Source organism: Callionymus lyra, chromosome 10 (assembly GCF_982586985.1).
Source record: "Callionymus lyra chromosome 10, fCalLyr1.hap1.1, whole genome shotgun sequence".
Lineage (NCBI taxonomy): Eukaryota > Metazoa > Chordata > Actinopteri > Syngnathiformes > Callionymidae > Callionymus > Callionymus lyra.
This window is the reverse complement of record NC_141827.1, coordinates 24,005,853-24,028,287: the sequence shown is the minus strand read 5'-3', so window position 1 is coordinate 24,028,287 and position 22,435 is coordinate 24,005,853. Positions and strand designations below refer to the sequence as shown.

Below are 22,435 nucleotides of genomic sequence, written 5' to 3'. Positions count from 1 at the left end.
TCTGTACTATGGTTTTGGCTTGTAGCCTTCTTAAGTTGAACATAATTGGTAGCATCAATGGTACTGCGGGTCGCAGTAACTTTCTTCACACACCACAGAGAGTAACAAATCTTCAACCAATTCATCGAACTAGATGGTAATTCAGAAAACCACAAAAACAACTTAGCTTTTCTAATAGAAGATAATACTGAGCTCTAGCTCACATGTGGGAAAATTAAGGCCCATATGCCATAATGAGTGGATCTGCGCAAAAAAATACATGAAAGTTATATTGGTTAGATGGAAAAAAAGAGTCAAGTAAATAGAATTTTAATTAAGTATTTAAAATCACAAGCATACCTGCACTTTTAAATTGTTAATCAGGGGACTTACATTCAAACTTTACTTTTTTTTCGCTTGAAGTTACTGCAGGGCTACTTCTATTGTCCTACTTTCAGAATGTTTATTCACCAAGTCACACAAATCCATCACCAACTTTTACTGCAGTGTACAAACTATTCACACATCTTGCAGCATCTTTCAGCCTCCTGTCCGCCCTGCTCCGTCTCTCCGTCATTCTAATTCCTCTTAAAGATGTCAAACTGTGGATGTGCTGCAGGGAAGTCACCACAACCCTCATCTAACTCTGCTGCAGGGGGAATGTGAGCGCTGGACACGCCGCCGGAATAATAGGGCACGGCAGTATATCGCAGAGGCAGCGTGTGACATGGACCTTAAGTGGCAAAGGAGGTAGAACAATTAAAATAAATACACAAAAAAACCTACGAGGGGAGGTTGCTGGTGGATGATTGCTGCTAACAGGAATGACTCTTAACAAGATCCCAGAGCGGCGATCCCATCATGAGCTGACTGGAAGACACAGAGGAGCTCATTACGCGACTGTTGGTACATGCTAACTTGCCGCTGTGCCTCTGTGCAATCAGCCCGTAGGACTTTGGCTTTCGTTATTGTTTTTAGGATGATAATAAGATGTCAAGTACACAACACTGTAAATGAATCTATATTGATACATACCATCGTTGATGGAAACCGCACGCACCAATGAGTGACGTTGGTATGCTTGTCTCTGTGTATCGCTGTCCTTCTGAACTATAAGAGGGTATTTTTGCATATAGCATATTTTTTCTCCTTTTTTTTGGTTAATAGTTCACTCAAGTGTGCAGATCTCTAACAAAGGCATTTGGCCACCAAGTACTTTTCTAACACTCAACATCCCTATATCTGGGCTATAGCTGCAAATGGTCAGTCCATGCCACGTAAGCCTTAACCACTGCAAGAAAATCAACATAATCAATAAAACATATTACAAAAGTCTCACATTTTAAATGGGACAACTCATACAAAAAATATTTTTTGAGTCAGGTTTGAGATCTGACTCAAAAAGATCAGCTGAAACTCAAAGAAGAGATATCAGATATAGTTTAAAGTCACAATAACTTACTTGTACAAGGAGAGAGCAAATACAGAACGTACATGCTTAAAGCTGCCCAATTTCTCTTTGAAGAATTTTTTTTTTTTTTTATGTCCCATCTTAAGTTATTTATTACTTGAGACAAAAAACAAAGTTAACAATCGGAAAAACACAGACTGTGGCATTAGTCTTATGTTAAGGACAGAATGGTGAGAGTTCTTCCTGAACGCTTATCTGACAAAACCTGCTACTGCATGTGTCTTCTGGGGACATCCCCCTACATTCCATTTACAGCTCAAACCAAGCAAAGATATAAACACAAGCAATGATTGAACACGTTAATAAAAATAAACCAAATCATATCTAAAATACCTACAAAAAAAACTAAACTAAGCTGAAAAATGGATGTATATTTTGTATTTACATTATTCAAGGTGTATTCTAAATAGATTACATTTCAAGATTCGTCATTCGTCCAACTGCTGCAAACCGGGACATGATCATCGTTTAGCAAGTGCTCATGGGAAATGTGTTCTTCCGTCGGGCTAATCACTACCTCTTTAGTCCACTGGCGTCGCTTGACTTAAAATCGCATAGAGCTGAGAAAGTCTTAGGCAAAATCTCCATGAAAGGGAAATCCATCACCTGAACGGATTAAACCCTTCATAGATGTCAACCTGTTTTTCTATGTTTTATTCATTTGAAAAAGAAAATCATCATGACGTCTTGTGTGCAGCCAAAAACCTAATATGAATAAAGAACACCTCGGGTTACATATACATAATGCAAGGTGCTATAAATCACATAAGTGTTTGAATTGTTCTACCTCAGTGGGGGAGACAGAAGTGCAAATGCATTCACTCCAATTATACTTTATTTATTCTCACAACCCATTAACACTGCTTATGCTGCACCGTCTTGTGATCTTTAGGTGTGAAGAACTGTAAAAATATAGAACTACTTTTTGCTGACTGTTTCAAAAGACTCAACCTTCATGATAACTGGTTTGGTTTCAGATATGTGCTCGACATGATGGTCTAAGGTCCAACATTTGTAACAAAAATATATATAGTGGAGTTGATAAGCAAATAATGACTCACTACAGCTACACTAAGATTTACACTCGCTAGTCTTTTAGTTGTTATGCCATCAATCATTTACTGTAACACATGTTCTCCCGTGTTGCGTGGATTTACTCTGGGTACTCCGGTTTCCTCCCACAGTCCAAAAACATACAGAGGTTAATTGAGAACTTGGGGAAATTGGCCGTAGGTATGAGTGTGTGTGTGACTGGTTGTCTGTCTTTGTGTGCCCTGCAACAGACTGCCGTCCTGTCCAGGGTGTCCCCTGCCTCTCGCCCAATGAAACTGGGATAGGCTGCAGTGTCCTCACGACCCCCACAAGGTGTAAAGCGGTAGAAAATGAATGAATGAATGAACATATTGTAATCTTCATAACAATGAGGTAGATATAGAAATTGAAAAATACTAGAAATACTAGAAAATAGTCATAGACAGTCACTTTGTACATTAGGTTAATGTCTTGAAAATTGCTTGTCTTAGGTGATTTTTAAATAAACTCTATAAAGTGGAATGGGCGCCAATCAGGGTGCCTAGAAAGTTCCATCCAGAGGTGAAATGCTGTCCTTAGAGAGACAAACAAAATGTATTTTGCCCTGCGACCGGGGTTTCCAAGTTGGGCTCCACCTTAAAGGCCAACTAACGTGTCTTCCTCTGCAAGATGCAGTAAGTCTCTCATCATGACCAAGTTTTGAAGTTATTACTTTATAAAGTTCTGCCCCGTCTGAAATCTCAGCGAACAAAAGGTTATGGAGCGGAATCCATTAGGATGTAATAATGGCTTCAATCCTCCTCCAGCCAGCTGTGATCACAACCTGCTTTGTTTATACAATGAGTCCCTTGGCGGGGGAGACTTCCAGTGATTGATGACGTGAAGTGACAAGCCCCAATGATTGACCAATCACAGTAGAGTGGGTGTGGTTAAGGTAAACTATATTTTATCCCTAGAAAAACAAAGTGATTTCAGTGGGTTGGGCTTAAACCCCTTTTTTAAAATAAATATTAGGTAAATACATATTTAAATGAAAAGAGAGGTTTGTACAAACAGACACATACTGGTGAGTACAATAGAGGTACAAGATCTATTTAAGAGACACTTAAATCAACACATTAATTGAAGTTTAAAGAATGAAAATAGTATTGGATTGATCCTCTGGGCGGGTTAAATGGTAAAATGGATTTTCATTAACATAAAATGAATGCATATATGCTTTTTTAAAGTGCTGGCTATGCTACTTTTTGCTAATCACTACTGTCCACGATCCAACAAATAATGGGTTTGTCTCTTAAGTGCCTGGCATTCCCATATTACCATGACTATGTGTGTGGATCGATTTTAAGATGGTCTTTGTCCATCCTATCACAACCACATGTAGGACATTGTGTTCATCGTGCCCGTTCATCATCTGAAACATGTCCGACACCAACAGTATCATGGTACATGAGTTAAGCGTGTAGTTTCAGACTGAAAAAAGTACAACGTATAAGCTAATCTCTCTCCTCCTTTTGCCAGAAAAGTAATTATAGGGGCCAGGTTGGCAGCCGTACCTGCCTGAAGCCAGCCGCCTCGGGGAGCTTCACACTAATCATCCTGGTGTGAGGGTATTAGTCTTGCCTGTCTACACAGACCAAGACATTAAACACGTCCACCTGATGGGTGCCACCAGCTAGAACCTCAGTCGGAATCTGCAGGTTCCTTCTTCGTCGAATGTTGCTTCGTCCTGCACTCACAAACTCACTGCAACTTGTTGAGCTGATCACTGACAATTCTTACAGCCACTCACATTATACGACCATGAACAAAAACACAAACAACCTTTAAAGACTTTGAAAATGAGGAGAAAATGTTTGATTTCTGGATTGTTTTCTTTCCTCAGAGTTTCGCCTTTGTCTTCATTCTTTTTCCTGAGGATCTCACTGAGACTGGACATTCAGCCAGACTAAATTTCATGGTCTTTTGCTTGAACTTATTTCCCAAGAGATTGTGCCTCGTGGCTTTTTAAGATGATTTGACGATCCTGTCACAGTTTAAAATCCGAACTTTTGACTTTTTTTGCAGCAGTTTTAAAAAGAAAACAACTGTGATAAATCATTTGCGTAATGAAGCAGTTCGATAGAATGAAACATTAAAAGTCTAATTTTCCTTTTATTTATATCATCATTTCTTTATTTTCTTTCTGGAAGATGACAAATATTTACTGACCCCTGGAGGTGAGGTGAGTTTTGTTTTTTATTCTTGTGACATCTCTCGTCATTCCAACATGACAGCTCACTACACTTAAGCTTAAGCAGACAAGTGATGTTCTTCTGTAGTGATGTGCGAGACTCTTCATTTGTGTGACTTAGTTCGTTGAGTCCGGTTCAGCAAAAGGAACTTTCTTTTCATGGAGTTCTCGCAAAAGTAGGGAGGACACGTTCTCACACCTAAATGACAGAAAATGTTTCCCTTCTTTCACTTCTGCAGGTCTCAATATCTTTTATTTAAACATGCATATAATAAAATGTTGAATATTGATCGCTCTGCCATCTTCCATTCTGGAGTCCGTGAACCTCATGCTCTCATCTTCGTTTAACAGGTTTCTAGATTTCTAAAGAACATTACAAGCAAACTGTAAACAGGTCTTTGTGTAAAGCAGGAAAAACACCCACCAGTGACGCAAAACCACTTATGTCATCAAAAGAAAAGAGCAGCAAAGATGAGGCAACAGCGTCATGTAGCTGAGAGACAAAGGAAACAAAGAAACAATCATTCTTTCTATAATCATTAAAACAAGTTTCATCTCAAGGTCATTGAGGATGGAGAAATCGAGTAAATAGAAAGGAATTCTGCCTCAAACCTGGTTAAAATTTAAATTTGCTTGACAGTTTCTTATGTCACATCTAATTTAATGTATTTTTATTTCCTTCATTCTGCTCTACACTTTATTCCACAACAACACATACAACTATTGTGTTGTTTTTACAACACTGACAATACATGTGTTATCATTCTCATATCAAATTGGGCACAATTTTTTAATGTTAAAATAGATTAAATTATTAATTTCTGTGGTTATATATGGGTTGTGGCAATCATTTTGAGACTTGCTTGTAGCAACATATAGATGAAATAAAAACAATGTTAAATATAGAACTATGAACTGTTTTTACATACAAAGTCAAATTTGCCCAACACTGCCCATCACTACAGGTTTTTCTAGCAGATAAAAATGTAATGTTATATAGTCCGATTAACCTTCACATTCAAAGGAAGAGGAAGTGAGCGATCATGGTAAGACCAGTGATGACGCAAGACTTAAAGACGGAGGAAAAGATCACCAATTCATACGATGGATTTGTTTTGATTAAAACAAAAGATTCAGGAGTCGCTGTTGTCTCCACCAGACGACCGATGGTCCACAAAGTGAGGGATTGAATCGTCTTATTATTGCTGCGAAACTGTTGCCTCGAGTGCACTGTGCGACGAACCCGTGACCCCCAAACAAAAGTGGTACAACAACCGGAACACAAAGCCGGAGAAAGAGCCGTGTCCTGTGGGGCGCTGATGGTGTGATTCACCGGCGTGGAGGATCAGAAGTCAAGTGGCTGGATTCTTTTGTTGTTGTGCACAAGGAGTGCTCTGAGTTTGGAGTGCAGGAAAAGGGGGAACTGTGTCAGAGGATAAATAGAACAGCAAGACGTTGGAGCGGTAGATAAGCCGGCAGAGAAAAGAAACAGTCGGGGAGAGGATGAGGGGAGAGAGAGTCCCCGGTGCTGCGAGACAGCCACTCTTCCCCGGAGACTTTTTATCTACAGGGGGCATCTTTGACTTGATAATCCGGCTCCTCATCACCCGTACCTACCTGAAGTTGACACACACACAGTGGCCACACATCAGCATTCTTGCCCAGCTCCCCGGGGAGCCAGGCGCTACCTGTCAGCTCGCCTTTACCTCCCGGCAGCTTGTGGGGCAGACTGGTGAGCGGAGGGCGCTTGTCACCGTGCCCAACTAAGAAGTCACCTTTCTAGGATATGAATCTTAATAAGGTGGAGGTGGAGGAGGAGGTGGGAACAGATGTGTGTGTGTGGTAGTGTGTGTGTTTAAGCACCAAACCCAGGGAGACAGATGGGAAGCTAAAGAGGGCTGACGGGAACTCTGCTTCGTGGCTGTCGAATTATTCATTTTTATTTTTTATTATGTAGAAAATATTTGTGACTTTAAAATGCTTTTATTAGAGTTTGTGCTCAGATATGAATGAAATGTATTCACATTATCATCTGTGAATATATTTATTTTTTGTACAAGAGGAACAGAGCCAACAAGAAGTTAAATTAATACACTGTATACTGTACTGGTTTCTGGATGAATCTTGCAGTTCTTTTTAAGGAATAATATTTTTACTTTTCTTCAAAATGTATTAACAGCTTATTTGCTGTATTATTTCCAACTACACATGGACATTTTTTCAGCTGTAGTACGAAGATTAAAGATGTTACAACATTGCAGTTACACTGTTCTGACATACGGGGGAGACAGAAACAATTTTAGGGAACTTTTTTATTGGTGCTTTAAGATGGAAAAAGTAAATTTGTAATTAATTTGTAAGCAAATAAATAATGCTATATGTTTAAGGCTGTTACTTTCCTCAAAAATATATCCTTTTAAATGTATCCTTCATCTACCTGGTTCAACATTTAAGAAGCGTTTATTGTAGCAGAATATTAATCAAAAGGTTATTAATGGTTTATCATATGTGAGTGTAATGTATATTGTACAGGATAACCAGAGCTGATATGAAGTTAAAAAACAAAAAATCTTTTATTGCTTTTCTTTTTAAAAGATTGTTTAATCATGTCTTGATAAATAAAGTTTATTCAACACATTATTTACTTTACTTTATGTCAAGAGCATTCAGAGTCCTAGTTAGACATGTACAAGTCTTAATAACAGTTAAACGGTTGACAAAAGATAAGCACTAAAGAAGAACTCTGCAAAGAAACAGATTTCCTCCCATCTTTTACTTTATTAAATGTATTTTACTTTTATTTCACATGTATAATTGGTTGCTTACTCATCATTTGATAAAAGTAAACTCAAAGGGAACACTACTTAAAGAAAGAATTGCACCACACAGAGTGACAAATATTTAAACATTTGTTGGATCCAGATGGTAATTTAGAACACCATGAAAATGTGGTCATCAGGAGACAAAAGTGGATAATATGTACTTAACATATTTGATTGTAAAAAAGCAGTCACAATTATTAAGCTAAGGTGTTGCTTGGCAACCTGAGCATTTGAGTATTAAAACATGTTTTTCTCTTCTTGATTTAATGTGTTTAAAGGTGTCCCTAAAGTCATCATCTTATAAAACCACCTCAGCATTCTCCTGTTTGTTTTAGGCTACTGTAAATTAAGATTTTAAAGTCCATATGTTTTATTTTTGGATTTCAAGTTGTCACATTATCACTTCTGCAAGGCTGGAGATGTCTGACGCTGCACCACCTTTTTCATGACTCATTATCGCTATATTTTCACATATATTGCTACATTGCTAGATTGCTACAAATGACTTTTGTGTAAAGATCTTCAGTAATTTTATTGAAGTTAAGGATCCAATTTTTGTGCTTCAGCCTGAAACAAGTAGGTGTTTGTGAGAGTTTATTTATACGTAATGGATTGGCGATCAGTCCAGGGTGTCCTTCACCTATATTGTACAACATTGAGTGGAAGTAAATTAGTAGGATTTACCTTGTCCTAGACTTAAGTGATTAATTGATTACCTCTGCCAAGGAGGCTCTTTGGTCACTTGCGTTTGTCTCTGTCTGATAAGATAAGATTTCATTTCCCTCAAGGGAAAATCCCAGGTTCACAAAAGCAACAACGAACAAAATAAAAAAATTAGTTTCAATTTAAAAAAAATAATGTTATAGTAATTACTTACTTATAAGTTAGCAAAAAAAAAAAAGAATAATAATGAAGTTTGGGGGCAGCAGTGGAGTGAAAGGATTATTTTGCTCTATGTTAATCTTTGATGTATGTTCTTTATATTTGCACTTTGTCATCACTTGCACTTTGTTTTTGTTTTTATGAGACTTTCATCTGCTGTGTACTGGAAATTTCTCAGAGATCTCCAGCGGGATTAATAAAGTCAGTTTAATCTAAACCTTGATTTTATTCCACATTACCACTTGGATACACAAATATTTCGAAGAATATGTCGTCCCTGCTGGTGAGAAAGCTACAACCTGAGCTTAAGCTCATCCTTGAACCTAGTATGTTTGTGTTGTGGAATAGAATTCATCCATGCTACTATGGAATTACATAGATACATCAAAAGTAATAAAAATGTCAAAGTGAGGTTTCAAATGCGCTGTTTGGCAGAGGTCTTCTTTCTAAGAGTGCTTTACTAGGTTAGCTTATTCCTGGGTATGAAGGTCAAGTGTAAAAGGTATCATTTATCTGAACTTAGCTATAGTCAATTCATCAGGAAAGGTAATGGGGCAATTTGTTGTACAATAGTTTTCTAGCTACTAGCCATTAAAGCAGCAATATATAACATTTTTTCATTGTCTTATCTTTAAATATTATATTTAAAGATTATTTCTTCTACTTTCATATACGTATTCATAGTTTCCAACAACAATCTGACCTTTTTCAGCTGTGGTACTGAGATCAAAGCTGTGACAACATTGCAGTTGCACTGTTCTAACATGCGGGGGAGCCAGAAAAGAAATAACATAACTTATGCATTGGCGCTTTAAGATAGAAAAGTAAATATGCTATGTGTTTAAGGCTGATACTTTCCTACACAAATATATCGTATCAACATTTTTAAATGTTTACTTTATCTACGTGATTCAGTATTTCCTGCCAAACCTTGGATACTTTGTTGCTATCCAAACACTCACCGTAGTTTCATTCTTCCCTATTCTTCCTCATCTCTCATTCTTCGCTCACATTCCTCCGACAAAACATTACCGTGACAATGGCGTGCCTGGAACACCAGTAAGGGACGGTCTCCTCATACGCCTCCTTCAGCCTCCTTTTCACAACCGACTGATAGCAAAACAAAATGTCTGGGTTTCATATCAGTAGCGGACTTCACATGGAAATGACAATTTCTGCTCACAAAAGGCTCCATTACTGCCTGGTGACCTTTTATCATTGTGTTCTTTCACCTCAACGTTACGCTCGCCAGGATTGGCACCTTGGTTTTTCCGTTAACTTGTGTGTGTGCACGTGTGTGTGGGAAAAGGGACTCCAACACTAACACAGGAATTGTCTTGTTCAGGGGAAGATAAGAAAACGGGAACATTTTCGCTAAATAATCAGTGCAGAGAGGCTTACGTCACTGAAATAACACTGGTCGTACATCAGGGAGTTGCTCAACTTTCTGCTTTAAGATCCCTCTGCTAAGTTTATTGAACATCTGAGTAGAGATTCTGACCACCCAGTGGATCTCAAAGATGGGGGAAAAACAGAAGTCAAGTATTGTATCGTTGAAAAATCTCTACATTAACGTGGTAGTGACTGGTCAATGCCGCATTTTTTTGCCGCATGGAAAATAGAAAACAAAGCAAGGTTTTCCCAAAAGGTCTGGGAAACTGATATAAAATTAATATAAAATAAAGAAGAAAATAATAAAAATAAGGGCAAGCCACTGTGTTTCAATTGTAATATTAACTGTCAACCTCAAGTGGTTAAACGATATAAACTGCAATCTTAATCAATTAACTTAATGAACGATATACATCGAAAAGGTCGTTATAAAGATTTATAGACTCAAGCAAATCACAGCAATAACAGAACTAAGTACATGTTTTAATGAGACTGAAAACAAGTTAAAGGGCAATGAATGGTAAAACCCAACTCTGCTGACTCACTCACATGTTTCAAACATTGAATTCTTCTTCTCCAAGATGCAGTAAGTCTCTCATCATGACCATGTTTTGAACTTCTTACTTTATAAAGTTCTCCCCCGTCTGGAATCTGGGCTAACGAGAGGTTACGAGAGCAGATTACATTATGATGTAATAATGGCTTCACTCCTCTGCCAGCCAGCAACAATCTCTCCCGCTTTGTTTATACAACGAGTCCCTTGGAGGTGGAGGTGGAAATTTCCGGCGGTGACCATTAGTGACATACCTGAGGACTGTCTTAGCCGGGTTGACAAAACTGGTCTTCAAAGGGGTTTACCAGCACTCCATCCTGCCCCGGATCCTGTGGCCACTGCTAGTGTACGCAGTACCAATAACAACAGTCGAGGGCATGGAGAGAAGGATCAGCTTCCTGCGCAGATGGCTTGGTCTACCACACAGCCTAAGCAGCTCTGCCCTGTATGGCACCAGCAACATCCTGCAGCTCCCAATCAGCGGCCTCACTGAAGAGTTCATGGTGTCCAGAAAACGGGAAACATTGCAGTACAGAGATTCCAGAGACCCTAAGGTGGCATCAGCTGATATACAGGTGCGAACAGGCCGGAAGTAGAGTGCAGCCAAAGCCCTAGAAGTGGCTGAGTCTCGGCTGAGGGAGAAGGCATTGGAGGGGACCATAGCGGAAGGGTGTGCAGGTATTGGCTACCTTCCCTCAACCAGAGTTGACAATGTCCTCGGCAAGGAGAACCAACATCTGATCCAGGAGGAAGTGGGGGCAGGCGTGGAGGGGGTAAGAGCAGCAGGATGGTCTTAATGGGAGAACGTTCTGCAATGAAAAATCACCTGGTCCAACATCTGAAAGCAGACTTCCATCGCATCAGGTTTTTAGTCCAGGCTGTTTATAATGTCCTTCCAAGCCTTGCAAACCTCCACGTCTTGGGTAAAACGGAGACACCATCCTGTCCCCGCTGCTCAGGACGGGGCTCCCTGGAACACCTACTCAGCAGCCGTCTGAAGGCCTTCGGAGATGAGCGCTATCGCTGGCGCCAAGACTAGGTGCTTAGACAGCATCGCAACCGCAATCGCCACCAGCAAAGGCCCCCTCGCATTCGACAATATTTCTTTCTCTCAGATTATTTTTTCCCAGTCAGACATGCCCAGAGTTCCTCACCAGGGATGCATAGAGGATTCTAAAATGATGCCCGAGTCCAACGGTTATAGTGTTTTTTCTCCCAAATGACTGAGCTCCTCACCCACTGTCTCAGTGGAAGTCCAGCCACCCTGAGGAGAAAACCCATTTCAGATGCTCATACCCATGATTAAGTGTTTTTGGTCACCAGCCAAAGTTACAAGAAGAATCCTCTATCTTCCAGTAAATTGATAGATTATGTTAAAATTAAATCAAAATACTGCACAACTGATGGCATCACTGATGGTCCTAAAGTCGATCCGTCCAGCTTTTCTTCACTATGACATCACAAAAGTTGGGTAATTTCTAAACAACTGGGCTTTCTTTTGAGATTTTCAAATTGGAGGAGGAGAACACGAGGAATACTGATGCTGGGATGATGTTTGTGGAAGTAGATGCATTCGCCCCCTGTTTGTTCATTTACTACCACCATGTAGCGACCGAGTGACTCGGAGCGTGGCCGCTAAGTGGAACAGAGAAGGGGAGCAGCTGGTCCAAATTCGACTGCCACTTCCAATGTGGATCAGAAATTGCACTCACACTGGCAAGTCCTCTCCAACGGTGGGAGAGGAAAATTTAGGAAGCAGGAGGACGGAGCTGGCTGGGTCACAGGCAGCAGATTGAACAAAGCGGCCGCGACGGGAAAGAGCAGTGATTGTGTTTGTTGATACCTGCTGCGTTTGAGTGACAGTTGTTCAAATATGGACATATAGAGTGTGGTTACAATCGTCTATTTGGCAACAAGTAGAGGTGTCAACGTTTACCATTTTTTTCTACATGTGTAGTTGTGTTTTAACCGACATGTAACAGTTGCGCTATAAAACCACTAGATGTCTCTGTCTCCATTCAAACATCTTCTCATACAAATACAATCTCATTACGTAAAATCCCTTCCAGTAGTTATCAGGGAAAAATATATTCTTTTTTAGACCCACTTCAAATGGGTACTTGTATACAACCAACATAGAGATTAATCACATTACTTTATTTTTGGACCACGTCAAACTTAAAATCCTTTAATTTGCTAAAAAAAAAAATGCCAGTGCACCTTATGATCCTAATGTAGTCATTCTGAGTCACTGTATTTTTACTCCACAAGTCACCTAAGTATTACTCCGATAGGCACCGTAGTATTACTCCACTAGTTACTGATGTATTACTCCCAAGTCACCATAGAATTACTCTAAAAGTCACTGTAGTATTACTCCATAAGTCACTCTAGTATTACTACAAAAGTCACTGTAGTATCACTCCAAGAATCCCCGTAGTATTACTCTGCGAGTCCCCTTAGTTTATCTAGTGACACTGTAGTTTTACTCCAAAAGTTACTTTAGTATTACTCCGATAGTCACCGTAGTATAACTCCAAAAGTCACTGTAGTATTACTCAAAGAGTCACCGTAGTATTATTACAAAAGTCACTGTAGTATTCCTCCAAGAGTCACAGTAGTTTTACTACAAAAGTCACCAATGTATTACTCCCAAGTTACCTTAGTATTATTCCAGAGGCACCATATTTTTTTCCGGGAGTTACTGTAGTATTACTGACCATGTCAACATAGTATATCTCTGTGAGTTACTGTAGTACTACTCAGAGAATCAGTATAGAATTACACCCTGAGTCACCATTGTATCAATCCGCAAGTCACCGTACTATCATTATGAGAGTCACCGTTATATTACTCCAAAATGACTGTATTAATACTCCACGAGGCTACATAGTATTAGTCCGTGGGGTTCCATAGTAAACGCCTAACACAGTGAAATACATTGTGTGATTTCAAACATTTTACTCCCTGTATGGGTACAATTAACCCTTGCAGTATGAATGAATTTGTCGGACTTGTCATATCATTGAACAATTGTTCATAAGAGCTCATTGTTCAACAGCAGCTACGCGTCACTTGCAGACATGTTTACAGTATATTGGTGACAAAGGAAAAGACCTAATACAATTTTTTTTTCTAAACGCTTACAATTTCAAGTAAATTTTTACAGTTTTAGATGTTGACACCACTAGTAAAAACTGTATCCCCACCCTAAGATAAATCCATGTCGTATAATAAATTAATTAAACAAAGATAATCGTTTTTAAACAAAAATTAAAATACAAATATAATTTACTTACGTACTTACTTACTCCTGTTGAGAACAAAAAAAAGATTAATATCCCGCATAAAACATCCTCGTCCAAATGGAATGTGCCGCCCAAAATGAATGTATCATGACAAACATTTTACAATTAATTAATGAATAAGAAAATAAAACCATGAATGTAGATTTCTAGAACTGTAATTCTAACAGAAAGCCATATCTTACCCCAGCTTGATTATTTAAGTACATTGTTTTTGGAAACAGATTCAGTCATTCATGAACATAAATTGTGTCTGTTGTGTAAACATTTTTGCTTGAGGTAACACTGTGGTAAACTGTAAATATTTTAAACGTAAAAACAAAAAATCCACATTGACTTCCCAAAATGACTTTCCAGTGACTTGGCAGGAATTTTCACAGTCACAGATACCCTTTAAACCACCGTTGCTGTCAAAACAGTGTCATGAATACATGCTATAAGACTCTGCTGCAGAAATATGTGAGATGTAAAAAAATGGTCTAACCATAAAATCTGCTACTGTGATAGTGAAGATGTACAGAAAGAATGAATGAACTGATAAATAATTTTAATAAAAGGATTTGCAAACATGGATTTAAACAGTATATAGTTTGACCATGATATTAAAGGATTACAAGGAAGAGGCAGCTGATTCAATGCTCTTGATTTGAAAGCCGAACGTTTATTTCTTCCTACTGAGGAGAAGTTACCGTAAAGTTTAGCCAGAACTCTCCAGATTTAAATTTGTCTCAAGCGTGAAGAATCCCGAGCTACAGTTGGTTTGACAGCGATATGATGTCATCGCTGTATTTGTATTAAAATGTAAGTAAGTAAGTAAGTAATATTTATTTATATAGCGCTTTTCGAGACCAGGGTCACAAAGCGCTTTAACAATCAAAACAATACTCAAAACAGTACATACTTCAAAGATCAAGACAACACCAATGTGTTTAAGTTACAATGACTTGATCACACGAAAGACCCACCTTTTGTTGCTTCTGATTGCTTCTGATGTCACGGGGCCTTCTGTGATTGTTTAGATTTACGCAAAACGACTACATTTTTTTTTATCATGAAAAGATAAATATTGAGTGTTAAATGGGTCAATATAATAGATAGATACAGTAGATGGATGGATGGATGGATTACCTCTGGAGGTTTCCTTCAAGTAATTGTTTTTCCAGCACACAGCAACAAAAACGATAGAATCATTAAACAAGAACAAGAACAAAGTGCAATGAAAAGAAAGTGCAAGATGACACAATCTAAAACTCAGAATTAAACAGCTTCATAGCACCAGGAATGAATGAGTCCCTGAGTCTATTAGAGTTTAAAGCGTGAAATCGTAAAGGCGTGAGAAAAACAAATAATATTTTATTTAAGGACAAAATTTAGTTTTTAAATATTATATTGTATTTTTCTTAGTTTTATATCTATTTTATACGATTGAGAGTAAAAACGTTTCTGGTGTTAATTTAATCTGTAGATAAAGTCCATGCACCTGTGCTTCGCCACACAAACCTTACTTTGTTGTAAAAGTCCACCTTATTTCCTTTATGGAGGATGCGACGTAGTTTGTGGAGGTTCATTCGTGTGTGTGCCTCAAGCTTTGCCTTTTCACTGCGCTTGTATTTCCGATCAGCGAAACTAAATAAGTTCCTTACAAACATTAATGGTTAAAGACATCAGCTGAACTTTGGAAAATCAAGACAAATAAACGTATCTGTGAGCATTATATTGGAGACATTCAGAGATATGGCAATTGCATGTATCAACGCAGTTTGCGATAGATTGCGCTTTGAGAGGTGAGGCACTGCCTCCCCTGACCGCACATCCCTGATACATGGCAAATTGTTCAGAAATAGCTTAAATAAGTCTATATTTTAAGCTTGTTTATAGAAGACGCTCCCAGGTTTATCCTCATTGAAAGAAATGTATCAGTGCGTATCTTTCGCTAAAAAACAAGCTTAAAATATAGACTTATTTAGTTGTTGTTTTTTTCAGAAAGATTATTATTGTTGCAGACAAGGTATTTGGATGTTTTTAAAGTTTGTCGAAGACAACTGAGCTCCAGGTGCCACAGTAAGTTGAACATACATTTTTGTCTATCATTCTAAAAAAGAAAATTATCCCAACGCTTAGTCGAGAAGACGGTGACTAAAAAATGAGTAAAATTAAATTTTAGGTGAACTATCACTTTAAGATTAATCAGATGCTGTGGTGGAGAAATCAAGCTTCCCTGCATCAACCAATAAAGAACACTTGATTCATTATTTAATTCATGAATCCACGCATCAATGCTCCAGTATAAATTTGATGATCACATTAAAGGAGGAGCAGGTGAAATATAACGTAATGACTCCTCAGAGAATAGGACGACATACAGTGTGCAGTGACCGCCCGTCTCACAGGGGGGCGCTGCTGTGTCACTGTGAGAGAGAACAAGTGTCAGACCAATATCAAAGGAGACCCACAACCAAAAAGCAGCCTCACAGTAACTCCTCTCCATCTGTGATGAGCTGTCTTAGCGCCCGCCCCACCTCCTCGCTCAGAGTCCATCAACATGATGTGCTCTTTGGCCGGCGTGTCCCGGAGTTTGCACTCGTCACCGCCAGACTGAGTATGAGGAGATGCCGGAGGTCAGCAGGGAGAGAGAGAGAAGACGAGAGCCGGCCTTGTCTGTGGAAGACCCTCAGTTGAACATGTTCACAGGAAGAAGAAAGTGTTGGCAGGAGAGTAAATAAATGTGCTGAGTTTCAAAAAATGGTCTCCCATCACTCACTGAGACTGACAGAGTTCCAAAAGGGACACAGTCCATCACGCAAGACACGGAAAGTCAAGACGGACATTAGAGATAAGAAGTGCGACAGTCGCTCCATCACTGTGTATGAGTGATCACACACCAGACTACAACAACAACAACACACACCGAGAGAACAAACACTGAGGATGTGGAAATCGGTTGTTTTTCAAAGGTGGCTCACTCAGGCAGGCAGCAGCTGGGACGCGCCATCGGGGAGAGATGAGGGGCCTCGCTGCCCCAATATATCCATGCTACATTAATATTTCAAAATTGTGTGTTTATTTTTTCTTGGGTTTTATAGTGCGGCCAGCTTGTGGTGTTGGCCTGGTTCACACTGCCTCTTAGATAACATCGCAGAGCAGATCGCTGCCCATTTATTGAGGCTTTGAACTAATAAGTCTAATCTTTTGACTGGTTTTCTTTATGGTTTGCTTCAAAAAAAGCTACTTTAAATCGTAAAAACAATAAGCTACGTCTATGTGAGCACTTGAAGAGGCTGATATGCTCAGGAGGCTCAATAGTGCTGAGTAGTACAGTACGCACCAGGATATCTAAAACATTTTTAAATATTATTAAAATACTAGTTTAGGCGATGTTTTAATAGATATTAGCAGATATTAATAAAATTACAAATAAGCTAAATTTATTTTGTTGTTAACGTTTTCTTTACATAATAACCTTCAAGGATATGAGTGTAATTTATTAATTTCAATAAATGTTATAATTTGACTCCACTTATTACAAGTTTTGGTCTAATATAACATTATTGATCCATTTTTTGGGTCCGATCTGAACCAAAATGGCTGATATCGTTTATTTTTAAATAATAGCAATAAGATGGCACTTGGACCAGTTTAGTTTCACACATTTCCTGCATTTGTTGCATCTGTAAATGTCATCATCAATTTTGGAGGGAAATGTTTGGGTCTATTCAAGCACAAATGCCTTGTATTCAGTAAAAGTTGACCCTTTTTAAATACTTTTTAAGATGTTTTCCTGAGTTGACTTTTATTAAACATGCAAAACCCAAATGAGATATTTTTGTTATTTGTTTTATTTTTACCAGAATATTTGTTGTGGTATTTCTAGATGTAGATATTAAGAAAATGATGATAAAAGTATCCATTATTATTCACTGAAGATTTGAAGGTTTTATATTGGCTGATCCTCATGGATGTGACCATGTACTCTTGGTGCAAATCTTTTAGATGTACCTGAAAGTTCACTGTACATTCAGTTTGTTGTTACTTTGTCATCCTATTAAAATACAAAAAACAATACAAATCAGTTCATGGAATCAATAATAGATAAAGATAATTGAAATCAGGACGTCAGGAAGAGAAGAATAAAATGCTTCACGACACAAACTGACCTCAGAAAGACGAAAGCTTTCGTTTTTTTCCATGGCTCTGTAGACCATGAGTGAGAACGTGACATCTTTCCTTTGACTCACAGTGAGAAGATTTTTTTTCCTCTTCACTAAAATACAGGGAGCAAACAGTGTCAGGGCAGACACATGTATCAAAAGCAACGTTTCATTCAAAGAAGCCATTTATGGATTGACAAGTCTTTAAAAGCATTACACACACACACTAAAGTGCTGACACACCACTTATCAATTGCTTCAATGGGGTCTTGTTTTTGTTTTTTTGCTCTGTGTGAGGCCTAGTGTATGTGGACAAATCAGGTGTCATGATATTTGAATTTAAATAATCTAGTTTTACGGAAATGTATATTTAAAATGTATTGGAATCTATTAAAAATAGCTTTTATTAAAGTATGAATACACCAAAAAATTAATTTAACTTTTCAAAGTGTGTTTGTCTGCCTCCTAGTGATGCCAGTATATGTAATTGCTGTGTGAAACAAATGAGAATTCAATTTTCGGGAATTTTCAAAGCTTCTAACGTTTTCATGGATCATTTTTTCACTTGTGGTCTAGCCTTGTTTTCTTTATTCACTCCTTCTCTTTCACAAGCTAGCTTCATATCACAAGTTCTCTCTTAATAATTTCTAAATTGAAGCCACAAATGTCTTCAGTCCGTCTTACAAAGGAACAACCCGTACTGGATCCAATAAAAGTGACACCAACCATGGTCTGGCGTTGAAGTCAGAACTGCAGACTCTTGCTCTACTAGAGCGCAAACACACCTAGCCTTAAAAATAATCGAATTGTCGAAAAAAGGTATTGAAATATCCTATTTATTTATTGCCAGTGTAAAAGGGATTTCTTTGGTGTTGTCAGTACAGAATAAAATAATGAAATAAAACACACAAAATACTCAAAAGAAAAATCAGATAATATTGCTTTATTAAGTAAGTAAGTAATTTTTATTTGTATAGCGCTTTTCCATACCAGGGTAACAAAGGGCTTAAACAATCAAAACAATACTCAATAAAATATATACTTTAAAGGTCAGGATAAAACTGATAACACAACAGGAGTAATCACAACCTCTCTTTAATGCTAGACAATTTTAATATCCACAATTTTTAATATTATATTTAGGAAATTCGCCTTACAAGAAAACAATAATATTTTAAAATAAATGTTTTATGACCACACCGTGAATCCAAATTCTTGCTTTTTATCCCTTGTGTTATCTCAGGGTCAAGGCGACCCCCAAGGCCTGACCCTAGAGGTCGTTTCACCTTGACCCTGAGATAACACAAGGGATAAAAAACGTACATATTTGATTCATATATAAAGTGTTAATTGTAAAAGTAAAGAGTTTCAAGAAACCTTTTTAACTTTAATCAATGGTTGGATTTTTTTTTCTAGTATTTAATTGTGATTGAATAAACTCTCCATAAACTTTTAATAGTATGAAAATAAACGCGTAAACCGGATCCAACACAAGGACGTGCACTTGTGGTCCATCCAGCCAGAGCTGGTGCGCGTCATGACGCGCGGGAGAGAGAGAGAGAGGAGGAGGAGGAGGAGGAGGAGGAGGAGGAGGAAGAGGGATATCACTGTAAAATCGAGCAACACAAAACACACAGCGATCTCCACTTTAGATCTTTGCTTCCACCTCCAGCACCGACCACCGAACTCACCGCGGAGCTCCAGCATGGACGAGCCACGTGACGCGCAGCGGAGAAACTAACGCGCAAACTTTTTCCGTCCAGAACTCTTTGTCGTTGGTGGTGGTCGCTCGCCAGTTGGGATTGTTTGTTTGCTCTCAAGGGCGTCTCTCTTTTTTTTTTTTATGTCACACCAAGGACCAGCTTAGTTTGTAGCGGCTGGTCAACGATCAGACATGCAGCTTCTCGTTTGGACCCTAGTTGTTCTGTGCCAGTGGATCCTGCGCACGGTGAGTCCACGTTTATCCTCCTTCAAGAGTGAAGGAATTCTATACCCACTGAACTGTTACAACTTTCATTCTGTTTTTTATTTAAATGAATATGTTGACCAATTAAACAAAATGCATACCATTTAAATTGTTTTTTTTTTAAAAAGCTATGACTTTGAATATAGTTATTTTAAAACACACTTTGAAAAAACCTTAAAAAGACGTGTCAGATGTTAGCCTATATATTACACGATATATAAAAGAAAACAAATACATGTTTATAAAAAAGAAAAGTGTTTTTTTTTTTTAAGAAGCGTTAAATCATCAATCAGATATTGCAGCTTTTAAAGTGACTTCAATGGCAAAAAATTAAAGTCCTGTAAACGTTTATTCAAAGTGAATCCATTATTATAATGTTTAATAGAAGCAACATGAGCCCCTTAAAGACGAACCTCCAACTATTAAAGCGTGATGTAAAACTATCTTAACTTTTACTGAAATGTGTGTTAAATGAAGCTATTTAGGATATCACAGAACCTTAGTGATGACAAATCATACTTTATATATCAGGGTTTTCATATGTTTTTAATCATAATCCTATTTTGTTTTGTCATGAATGTAAACCCAAGATTCAGATAAATAGTAAAATCGTTCACACAAGGGTCATATTTTATATGGATAAAGATGTGAAAAACTGTATAATGATTTGTATGCTTAAAAATATGTAAATAAATTCACTATTAACCTGATATCAAATGCGCAACTGAGAAAGAAAAAGAGTCTGTGTTTTCTGCCAGATTTGGAATAATCATTTCAAAAAGACATGAATAAAACCAAGTACAGATTAGTTTACCTACGAATAATATTAATTTGTGTTGAAATGTTTTGATACTTTTACATCGTTCTACTACAAATGCTTTAAGAGTAATTTTTTATGAACAGTATTAAAAGTTCAACTACAGGCTTGAAGAATACATATTTGCTCAGTGTGTATATTTAAATATATATATATATCCAACAAAAAAAATGGATTTTTAACCTGTTCATTTAGTTTTATTTCTCCATCATGAGCTGGTTCCACTGTGACATGAACCCTGATGAAGCTCCAGTGGTGTCACAGGCAACCTCTTATAAATACTCCCTGAGATGAAATACTAGTACGCACATTTAACACGCAGCTTCCTCCGCTCTGACTTAAGCAGTCCTTCTTATCTATTATCTATTTGCGCTGGCAGCAACTTCCTCTAATTTCTCTTCAGAAGTTAAACACGCCCTCGGCTTCTTTTATTATCTCACTATCGCAATGGTGTTTAAGTTTTGCTGCTGCTGCTGCTGCTGATGATGATGATGGTGATGATGGTGGTGGTGGTGGTGGTGGTGGTGGTGTGAGAGCTCACACTCATCCTCGCCTGTTAGTCCATTTACTGTGTTTTCTCCCTGGTGGGTTTATAGAAAAAGTCGAGGGAGGGAATGAACACATTAAATCCACAGCTAATAGAATACAATCCCACCGAAAAGAAGAGTGGGTTTTGTTTCCCAGCAGACTCGCAGCAGCTGCACTCTGGAGTGGCTGCCTTTGGCCTCGGCGAGATATGAAAGAGAATTAAAACATCACGGATACCTCCTCGCCACCTCTGACACCTTCCTGCTCCTCCTCCCTCCGTCTTGCTTTTCTATTAGGGAGCCCCTAAAACAAGTCAACCCTTGGAAATGAAGAGCAGGATAATGAGGTCACGGGGACGAGAGAACAACTCGTGTGACGAATATGATGTTTTCATTAGTGCGGGTTATTTTTCCGAGTGTCCGTCCCGAGCGACCGACCCGTGTCGCAAAATGTTCAGATCAAAGGGCTCACGTTTTTATTTTTAATTATACCTGTTGTTCACTGTCGACCTTTCCAGGGTGTCCCCAGCTGGGGAACCTCAGCGAGCTAGAGTCCTGATAAATTCATGTATGACTGGTGTTAATATGTAATCATGTTAAACTTGATAAATATATTTTAAAAATACTGTTTTTGTGTGAGGATAAAATGTAAAACAAAAGAAAAACGATGATAATAGTTTTGTCTTCTTAAAAATCGTGAATGTCTCTTGAAGAGTCTTGAAAAACAATAACTGGAAACTAAAATTAAAGTTATTTTTATGGGATAAAAACTAGATATAAATAGGAAAATATGGAAAATATCATATAGAAAACAAAGCTATAATTTTTTAAAATCTAAATCGCAAAATCTTGACATGTGTGAGGTAGATGTAGAAACGATCCATACAAAAGGCCACACTCACGACTCCTACAAATGACTCTTGCAACTCGCTGGTAGACGTCAAGATGATTAGAGAAAAAAATAGTTTCATGGCAGTTTAAAAAAAAAAGATTTTTAATAGACTAAATCAATATAATTTAACAATTACCTTCATTTTATTTAATTTTATTAGAATTAAAAAAATGTAGTCACAGTACAGAACTAGAAAAGCACTCAGAGAGCACATACCTCTGCCAAGTTTCTCTTTTTTGTAGTGCTGTACTTTTATTTTCTGTACAAATTCCTTTACCTTTTTCGCCTTTATAAATACTGCAGTGAACTCAATAACACGGCAGGTAGCAATAGATTTTTGCTCCTAGAATAAGTAATTTGTTATTGTCTTAATTTCTGGTTATAGATGGTTATGAAGAAGAAAAGCATAATGTTAT

General features: G+C 37.9%; 1 protein-coding gene across 1 annotated transcript in view; it reads left to right on the top strand.

Annotated features, from left to right (window-relative positions):
- The first annotated feature begins 19,468 nt into the window (after positions 1-19,468).
- The window catches only part of nxph4 (neurexophilin 4), a 46,757-nt gene continuing 43,790 nt past the window's right edge, over positions 19,469-22,435 (top strand). Inside the window, exon 1 of the mRNA XM_087801867.1 lies at positions 19,469-19,765. Coding sequence (XP_087657993.1) covers positions 19,712-19,765 — 54 coding nt within the window. The 5' untranslated portion in view covers positions 19,469-19,711. The remainder of the gene's footprint in view (positions 19,766-22,435) is intronic.